The sequence below is a fragment of the Nymphaea colorata genome, chromosome 11, assembly GCF_008831285.2.
Source record: "Nymphaea colorata isolate Beijing-Zhang1983 chromosome 11, ASM883128v2, whole genome shotgun sequence".
Lineage (NCBI taxonomy): Eukaryota > Viridiplantae > Streptophyta > Magnoliopsida > Nymphaeales > Nymphaeaceae > Nymphaea > Nymphaea colorata.
Genome location: NC_045148.1, coordinates 21,214,938 through 21,225,466, shown reverse-complemented (window position 1 = coordinate 21,225,466; position 10,529 = coordinate 21,214,938). Strand labels below are relative to the sequence as shown.

The following is a 10,529-nucleotide window of genomic DNA, read 5'->3' as shown; positions in this document are numbered from 1 at the left end:
TGGATCATGGAAAGGGTCTCCATGATTGTCACAGCAAGCCAGGGCTGAGGTTTCACCGGTGGCATGTCTACAGCTGTACAGGTTAAGGTCACAGTTAGGCCAAGGTGCGGGCCGCTGAGAGATGCTTGTCGCGAAGGACTGTTTTGGCATGGATCTGGCAAGCAGCCAATGGAAGCAACACAATTTGAGTTGTTTCCACAGCTGCCGTAAACACATAGTAGTGCACTCTTGGAATGGCTTAATTGTCGGTCTGTGTAGGCTTCCTTCGCTTGAGTTGGCCTAGGATGTTAGCCAACGTGAAGTTTTAGAAGAATGTTTGTTGACCTTATTACCTTCAATCTGATATATTAATTACATAAAATGTCTACAAAACCCTCAATTTTACCCTAACTTTTTGTCATTGCCGGATTCCAGAGCATTGTGGCTGGATTTTGGTGTCAAGTTTGGACCACATGTAATTCAAGTACACATATACTTATTCATAGAATATTATTTTGATTAGTTGTCATTTGAATGTTTTCCGTCCTTAGCCTTTTTAGCCACCCATAAGTGTTTTTCCCGAATTGTTTAAATGAGTGAAAAGTAATATTTTTCCGATGTACTGTCTCGCTTCTGGAAGAGTTTTTACCGAAGGTCACTAACATGTTGAATATAATAGATTATTATCGATGCGAGAGGACGTCATTAATAGTCAATGTTTACGTATGTTTAGGTCGTGCCGGTGATACCTTACACTGATGCTTTGTCCATTGTATCGATGATGATTTTTACCGACATTCCCTTTATCAACCAAAGAACAAAATGTCTGTCAAACCATTACTGACATGCATTCTATTTTCACCGACATTTTGTGGCCATCAGTAATGCTTAGGTTTTCTGTAGTGATAGTTGAACTCTTGCCCAAGGAGTCCCCAGCTCAAGGCAGTCCCCTGCCCAAGGGGATCCCCACTCAAAACATGCCATGCCCAAGGCATCATTTTCTTTGTGTCCTCTCCTGTTCTGCCCTGTTCTAGGAGCAATGCCAGGTCGACCACTATCATTTCAAATGTCTAGTCTCTTGACACTACATACCAACCCTAAGCAGCACGATTTAAAAGCTGTCCGTTGGGTCACCATGATAAAAATATACTTATTTAAGCATACGTGCTTCATGATTCTCACAACTAATCCAAACTAAATTTTCTAGTTTTGCAAATTAGCAAATAGTGTATTCAAGCTGAGTTTATTTCATACACAAAATCTAATTTCCAAAGAGTCCTTCTACCTGTGCAAAATTGGAAAGAGAAGGCCACTATGGCTTGGAAAAAATTGTTGTTCATTTGTCTATGTTATTGAATGTTTTATTGATGTATGCAAAGAAAAAAAGACAGTGAAGCCTGAATGGATTCCTTACTCCTTGGATGAGCAAGGAATCAGACTTAATTATATCATCAAATCGATTCCACCAAGAATTGGATTCACTTTATGAGTGTTGTCTATATTGTAAATGGAATATATCAATTGCAATGAGCCCGTCTTAACCATTCATTTCTGAAAATTTCAGAAATCCATGTGATTTTGAAAATCAGCAATTAATAAAAATATCTAATCTTGTTGCGTTTCAAAAAGAAATCCTTAGACTTTTATCAAGATCAAAACCACAAAAGAAATTCAATATTTCACAAAACTCATTTGGGGATACATATTTCCAAAAATCCAATCATCTCCAAAAATCATGCCATTTTCCACAATCAAAATATATCAAGCTATTTCCAAAATCAAAATTCAAGAATCAATTTTTCAAACATTTCATCCTAAAGGAAATCGCAAAAGTGATATTGCTACCCAGAGAGAAAATTTGTCAAAGCTCAAACCCTCCAAATTTTCAAACAAATTAATGAATTCCTTTTGCCTACGATCTAGTAAAAAATGAGTTGAAATCAGCCTATCAAATGAATTTTTGAAATCCTATTTCCGAAACAAAAATTTTAAAACCTAAGCATATGTCCTCCTTCACATCATGGACAGGCTCGGGGAACGTCTTATATTTTCTACCTCCAAGATGGATCTATGTCTATGTTTGATCAAATTTAATTATGCATGAAGAGAAATAGAGCGAAGCATGAATATACATGCAGTTTATTTCATGCATACTTGCACTCACTTCATGGATGCACCCACTCATATTCACTAAAATCTAAGTGAATCAAGTTAGAGTTGCTTCCATGATTAAGTTATATTCTGACAACAACTTGAGCACCTGATTTATTTTGACAGAGAAGCACAAAATTTTCACATGATTATGAAATCTGAACTTTCAAAACGATTCCAATGGATTTTTCTCAAAATCAAACAGACTTTCAAATCCAAAAATTATTCAAGCAAAATTTCATAACCTTGACAAAATTAAAAAAAAAAAATCAAAATTCAAATTTTTCCAATTAAGAAATTATCATAAACCCAAAATTTCAATATCAAAGATTCGATTCTCGAAAATTTCAACTAGCCTTCAACTATCCAATTCATTTTTTCCAAATTCAATTTTGGCTTCAAGACTGAATTCCGGTTCCAAGGCTTCCAAGAGTTTTCAAGTCAAACTTCAAATCCCAAAATCCAAACTATCTTTGAAATTCTAATGTTTAGCCCAAACTTTCAATTTTCAATTCCAGGATCCCAGTTTCAAAAAGAGCTTTAATTACCTAATCACAAATTCAATTCAAAATCAAATATTTTGATTCTCAATTTCCAATTCCAATTTTTGGGACCAAATCAAAGTTCAATTGATAAAATCCATGATTAATTCAAAAATTCCGCACCAAGAATGATCTCCCGATCTTCAAAATTTTTGGAATACAGAAATATTCTGAATCAAATCCAACTCTTTGTTTAAAATGAACTTTAAAAATCTGAAACCCAATCCCCACACTTGCATGTAGAAAAAAATAAATTGTCAAGCTTGAGAAAACTCTAACCTTGGATCGCTTACCCTTGTTAATGCTGGCAGAGATGGGTCCCTTTCTCTTAAAGTCTATTTTAATCAAAACTTGATTTTTCCTGCTTCGTGTGAAAACTTCCCAGCCACATTGAGGGAAGTGGGGTGCAAACAATAAGCTCATAGGTTTGTTCAACACAATTTTTGTTGTTAAAAAAAGTCACATTTTTTAAACATATTTTTAAGTAAAATCTTGGTTTTTTAACTCATCAAGCTTTTATGCATTGTGATCTCTATAATTTATATGCTAATTTTGAATTTTGTTTTTCTACATTGGGAAAGGGAAGAATGGAGGAAGAACATAGTTGCTTTCATCCATGGCCGCTGACTCGATCAGCTCTGTTTTCTTGCAATTGTAATAATCAATCAATATAAACTCAGGAGGTCGGAGTAAAAATCAATTGCAACAGGAAAAAGAAAACCAAATCCGATTGCAATCACAAAAGCCATTGATAGGAATGAAGAAATACAGAAATAGAAATTTATGAAAGAAATGCAAAACATTATTCCAAGAAATTCTGCATGAGAATTGAATCAGTGAAGAAGACGGCAAAGAAGTGAAGTCTCAAGATGATTGGAGAAGGAAATAAAAGTGGGCGGCCAAAAAAAAAAATCCAGAACTCTCTTTCATGTCTGGAAGTTGATGCAAGGAATGTCTTCGAATTTCCAACGGATTCTTCGCCCATGTTCACTTGTTCAAAACTCAAAGCAAAGGATCGCTGATTTTCCAACGAGTCCAAGGTGATATTGTCCTCCCCAATTTTCTGATTTCCAATAGCTGGTATCTAGACCATAAAAGAAATATAAATAAAAATAAAAATGTACATGTACATGTAAAAAAAATTTACAAAATTCATATATCTGATGTAAAAAATGTTAAAAATTATATTTTCGCTGTTGTTAAAATTTTAAAACTATAATTCGGCCCCTCATGAAAAATTCCTAACTCTGCCCCTACTTGTTTCTTAGATGGCAACAAAGAAATCAGGAGAAGACAAATGAGAAAGGAAAAAATGCAGTCGATCAAGTCACAAACAGAGAGCATGAGAAGTGAAAAGTGAAAGGGGGAGAGCCTGCGCAGTTGATACTTAAAAGGGTGGTGTTGATTAAAAGTCTGTACCATTGAATAATTTTACCTGTATAGTTTTGTCTTTTATATATAGTTTGATCCTATAGAAACCTTTAACTGGTAACTTGTTTCTAGAAAATTGTTTCATGGAATCACTGAATGGGAACCGTTGTCCTCATTCTAGTTATGAGGCATGTGTGATCAGGGGTAGAACCAGGAATTTCTTGTCGCATGGGGTAAACTATAGTTTCAAAATTTTAACAGGCGCAGAAATACAGAAATAGAAATTTTCAAATTTGTATATATATTAAACTAAAATTTTTTAGATTTACATATAAATTTTTAAAGTTTTTAATATCTGAGAGGGGGGGGATGCCAAGGCAGGAGCCTTCCCTCCACCCTTGTGTGTTATGGAATGGAAAGAATTTTCTAGGATGAGTATTCCCATGTTTGATGAAAGAAAATAGGCTTGGTGCCAGGGCAGACCCACAACCCCCTCCAGGCGGAAGTCATCCCATGGCCAATGCAAAGAGCAAGGTGGACATCTACCTTCACAATGCATTCAATTGAAGGAACACTTGCTGATGTGTTTTTGAACATACTACTATTGTGTTCTTGCCAATCCTGCCACCAATAGTAGATGATTCAAGACCACCAAGTAAATTGCCAACCACTGTTGACCGAAGGTAAAGGAGAAAAGAGAAGAAGCTGCTGCGAGGAGAGGGGAGAGTGTGGGGGAGAGAAGGCCAAGCGGTAACAAGCAAGCAATAAAAAAATGAGTGTCAACAAAAAAAGTAGTATCTCGATTCCGCAGCAAAGAGGGAAAGAGGACACTGGTTAGCAAGGTGGATCACAAGGCACTGGAGATGGCCTAAGGTATTGATGCGACAAGCAAGAAGGATCAAAACAAAGGCCATGGCACAGGGTGAGGGGCCATCTCAATTGTAAGAATATATCAATTGTTATAATAGTTTGTCATATCGTGTCATGTGACCTTCTGTATTTTTTTAACTTACTAAAGTGTAGAGACCCTAAAAGCATTGAAAAGTTTAACCTTCGGATTCTGGTACTCATCAAATTGTGGCCACAACTTATACTGAGGGCATTGCAATTTTTACTTACGCATTCCTCCCATGGTAAAACTATTGTGTTTTTTTTATTGTTAATCAGGTTTTCCATTTAAAAAGAAAACAAGGAAAAGAATAAAACTAAACCATTAAACCGCCACCTTAGACTTTTCAGAACTAGAAATAAACATAAAAGATCAAATTTTCAGCGGCTGTACTTTGGAATGGTAAACAAGTAGAACGATTTGTAGACAAAACAAAAGATCTCTCTCTCATCCCTCTCTCTCCCGCCCCACCACCCCCCCCACCCGGCGTAGCAGTAATTAAAGTATAAGCTGTATTTAAAATGAAAGCAAAATAAATTTAGGGTTTTCAATTAATTATCATCTTCATCCGCTCCAAATGAACTACCCATTCATTTAATAGAGCTTCCTAACTAATTGCATCTTGGATCCATTCTAAGATCCGATCTGTGTGAACCTGCAGCATTGATCCATTCTACAATCAGATCTGAGTGCACTTCTGCTGTCACTCTCTCTTTATGTATGTGTGTGTGCTTTTGTGCGCGCGCGTGTGTGTGTGTGTGTTTATATATATATAAATAATGAAAGTTAGTGAAAAGCAGCCACTTGGGTAAGAGACAAAAATTAAACCTATTAAGATTAATTATTAAAATGTTTTTTGGGCAATCTAACCTCATAAATATGATCTTAAAAGTGACTTGATGAGAAACATATATTAAGTTAGTCATTTTCTTATTAAATACTTTTTAATAAGAAAAATACAAACGACTCTTATAACAAAAGATTTTGACTTTGCAGTGGGGCAGACTGGTTTCAAACTTACATATCATTCTCTAATTCTATTTGAAGATGTATGGATCTAACTCACAGACATAAAAGTTGGATCTAGTTTGCATTTTTATTGCATTCACATGTTTTAATATGTGTCATGTACTTTCATTGGATCAAAATCATATCTATATCCATTACTAGAGAGGGAGATATGGAAGCGGTAGAATGTAAGCACATACAGTAAACATGGCATAAGCACAATATTTTCGCGTGAACATGCTGTCATTTAACTATATATGGGTTAGAGAAATCCATACATGTGCACATGCACATATATACACACACAGACACACCAGTCTTTCGTTAGAGTATATGCTGTATGCTCAAACCCAACATTTAATAAAATTTTGGATTTTTGAAAAAAAATCATTCATCCAGACATTTTACATAAACACAATCAGATAAACAAATTATCTTCAGAAAGGGGAAATTTAGGTGAAATAGTGGACTGGGATTGGGGGACTTTTCCTGACTTATTTAGCACATGTGAAGCACTCAAGCATATGTGCTCACCACACCCCAAATTAAGCACTCGGCAGGTTAAACTTCCGATCCACTCGAATGCATTCATTCTTTCTTGTAAAATAGGCAACTGGAAATGAAAGAAAGCTGAGGGTGGGAGGGATTATTCTTTCTTATAAAATCGGCAACTAGAAATTAAAGAAGGAGGTATTATTCTTTCTTATAAAATCGGCATCTAGAAATTAAAGAAGGAGGGATTATTCTTTCTTATAAAATCGGCAACTAGAAATTAAAGAAAGAGGGAGACCTGTTGTATTTATTCTCTCTCTCTCTCTGTCTCACACACACACACACACTTGAAAATTGCTCCTCTTCCTCTTCCACCGACTGAGAGACTGGGGAAGATGGCAATTGTAATCGATGCATTTGCAGAAGCAGCCATTTCTAATATGTTCTGGTCTGTAACCAGTTTGTTGAAAGACAAGGTGGACCTCATCCGGAATGCCAAAGTCGAGAAGCTCCAGAAAAAGCTGGAAGGCTTGCAGAAGACCATCAAAGTCGTAGAGCAAAAACCATTTTTCAGAAACCAGTGAAACAGATATCTGCAGGCAGAGCTGAAGGACGTTTTATATGATGCCCAGGACATCATCGAAGGATATGAAACCATAATTGAGCTCAGGAAAAGGGAAAAGGGTTCAATAACTTCATGGAACAAGGAAAGAAAGCCCTGGATCACTTTGTACTCTCGGTTTAAGGAACATATATTTGCTTCTTCCCAACTTGGTAATGAAATAAAAAGGGTCAACCTAAGGCTTAATGAAATAGAAAAAGATATGGAAATGGTGGACTTGTTCAACAGAACACCAAAAGTTGAGAGTGAGCATCCTTTTGGTGGTGAACATGACAATTCTTGAGAGACATCCCATCTCATAGGTACTGCACAACCACCCATGGGTAGGGCATATGTTAAAGAGAAAGTAAAAGAACTCTTGTTTGATGGCTATACAATGAGTAGGGCGCTAGAAAAAGATGGTGTTTCTATTGTATCCATTGTAGGTCAAGGTGGAATTGGGAAAACAACTCTTGCAAAAATGTTTTTTAATAAATTCAAAGAACAGTTTGGGAACTGCAGGTGGTGAGTTTGTGTTTCAGAGAAGCCAAATCGTATGAGTTTGCTGTGAAAAATACTAAAGGAAGTATGCAAGGAATCAGAAGGAGAACTGAAAGGTAGCACTTCCTTGAGTGGTTTGTGCACATGATTACAGAGTGAGCTGTCAAAGAGCAAGTTCTTATTGGTTTTAGATGATGTATGGGAATTAGGTTGGTGGATGGGAGAGGTAGCGGACACCCTAACGGGAGGTGCAAAGGAGAGCAAGATTTTGATCACCAGTAGAAAGGTAGAAGTCTCTCAAGGAATTGGTGATAAAATGTATAAATTGACAGAAATGTCTTTGGATGAAAGATGGAGCTTGTTTCTGCGTGTGGCAAAGATACAAGAACATGAATTGGAAAGTCACAATTTCGAAGGTATTGGGGAGAAAATAGTGGCAAAGTGTGGTGGGTTGCCACTTGTTGTCCAGATGGTAGGATCCTTAATGCGTACAAAAAGGATGACAAAAGACGACTGGGAAAGCATTGACAAGAGTGAGATATGGGAAATACGTAGTAGCATTCTTCCTGGTGTCATACTGAACTATGATGACTTGCCAGATTACTTGAAGAGTTGTTTTGTATATTGCTGCATTTATCCAATGTATTATGACATACAAAGGGGTAGATTGGTCATGCAATGGATGGGACATGGATTGGTTGAGGAAAAGGAAGGCATTGATGTGGAAGTGACTGCTAACTAATGGATTAATGATTTGATAAATCGGTGCATGATTGAAGAAAACTAAACATAAGGATCTCAAATTGCATGACATTTTTCATGACCTTGCCTTATATATTGGTGGAAAGGAATATAGCCATGCCTCTGCTACTGAGCACACCTGCCATCTGTCATTACTTGGAATCGACGATGCAGAGCACAAGTACAATGCCTCAGGAGCAGCAAATAAGGTGCAGACATTGTTGTGCGATCCTGATTCTGATTCCAAGTCAGACTTGCATTCGGTTTATATTGCACACTTAACCAATTTCAAGTGGTTGAGGGTGTTGTCATTGAGGGGATATAGGATGTATGAGTTGCCAAAGTCAATTGAAGATTTTTCACTTCTAAAATATCTCAATCTAAGCTATTCTTATGTGAAATGGTGGCCCAGTTCAATCGGCAGACTCTGTAACTTGCAAATATTGGATTTAAGTGTTAGTAAAATTGAAGAATTGCCCAAGGAAATAGGTGAACTGAGCAACTTGAGGTATCTTGGGCTAAAAGATATAGAGGAATTGAAATTTATAACTGAAGACCTGGGGAAGCTTACTGATTTACAGATCTTGTATAGATTTATTGTATGCGATGACAAGGGGGATACAAGAGGATGCAATATTAGGGAACTAAAAGACTTGAACAAACTGAAGGGAGAATTGTTAATAGAATGTTTGGGTGGGGGAAGGGTGAAATTAATTGATGCAAAAAATGCACAGCTTAAGGAGAAGCATGAGTTAATTGGGGTGAATTTTATTTTGAGGAGCAAGAGGATGACAGAGTGGATAATGCTTCCGAAGAGAGGAGTTTGCTGGAGGCTGTGGAACCTCCATATGGCATAGAGAGGTTGGGAATTTATAGTCATAAAGGAGATAGGGATGGTATTTGGATACCAATTATGGGGAGATGCAGACACTACAGCTGCAGCGTTGCCCATTGTTGGCAACAGTGATAGGAATTAAATCATTGGAAGAATTGAAGGTCCAAAACTGCCCAACATTGTGTGAATTGCCAAGCATGCTTTTGTTGAATTCCTTGGAGATTTGGCTGTGTGATGGGCTCAACAAGGTTGGTGACCTGCCAGCATTAGAGTCGTTGACTTTGTCCAGATGCAAAAGGCTGAAGACTCTTGCTGACATGCATGCGTTGGAGTCATTGCATGTGTACCGATGTGAAAGGTTGAAGACTCTTGCTAACATGCCTGCATTGGAGTCATTGGAGGTAGAGGGATGTGGCAGGCTACAGCAAGTATCTGATGATCACATGCCAGATTTAAAGAGACTGAAGTTGTCTTACCTGAAGATTTTGAAGCAGCTCCCCACTCACCTTCCTTCACCTGAGGAACTGGATGTGAAGAATTTGCCCAACTGGGAAATAACACTTACTTTTATACCATGCTTAAGAAAGGCGAGTTTTGAAACTTGTCCAAATGTACAGACAGAAGGCTTGATTTATGCTCTATTGGAGCTGGCGGGGCATGGTGGTCAAGCGACTCAGCTCCGAACGCTGTCACTGAAGAATTGCTGAAGTGAAAGATTGGGTTGGAAATTGCTTGAGCAAATGCCTAACCTCATTTGCTTGAAGTTGGATTCAAAATCAGCAGTACTACTGCCATCTTCATTGCCATCGGTGGTACCAACATTTCTACCCTCCTTCAATGCTCTGGAATTGAGAGACAACACGAATGTTGATGAGGAGGTCAAATGGGGAAGGGTGCCTCAGTGGGTGTGGGGTCTCTCTCAACTGGAGGTGTTGGAATTACGCTGTTTCTCTGAGGACATCAGCTTGGGAGGCCACTGGCAATGCCTCCCAAAACTGAAATTTCTGTGGCTTCAAGACTTCCCCAATCTGAAGTCTCTGGTGGATGTGAATAATAATACTCCCCGACAACAACAAAATGAAACAACATTTTCCACTGATGCACAGCAACAGATCGCCTGCCTCTCGAAGCTTCAACGGTTGTGGATTTTCTCATGTCCAGCACTCCATCTGCCACAGCCGTTAAGAAATCGTCTTGGGAAAAGATTAGTCATATAGATAACATTACTGAAAATCGGTGGCAAATTGTAATGAATTCTTTTGGTTAAATATGTGTGTTTCCATTTCGTTGCCTCTTCTTTCTTTCTCTCTTTCTCTCTTCCTCTTGTTAGATTTGGGTCTGGTAAATTGAAGTGTTGTTGAACTGAACTGGTGAGTCTTGTCTAGCTGTTTTAACTTACTCAAAATGATGACCATCTCT

The 10,529-nt window shown here is 37.6% G+C and overlaps 1 protein-coding gene across 1 annotated transcript; it reads left to right on the top strand.

The window, feature by feature from the left end:
* The first annotated feature begins 6,827 nt into the window (after positions 1 to 6,827).
* Positions 6,828 to 8,276, top strand: LOC116263680 (putative disease resistance protein RGA4). Its single transcript, XM_031643412.1, has 2 exons — positions 6,828 to 6,980; positions 7,689 to 8,276. The coding sequence occupies exons 1-2, from the start codon at positions 6,828 to 6,830 to the stop codon at positions 8,274 to 8,276; spliced, it is 741 nt and encodes a 246-aa protein (XP_031499272.1).
* Positions 8,277 to 10,529: the final 2,253 nt, after the last annotated feature.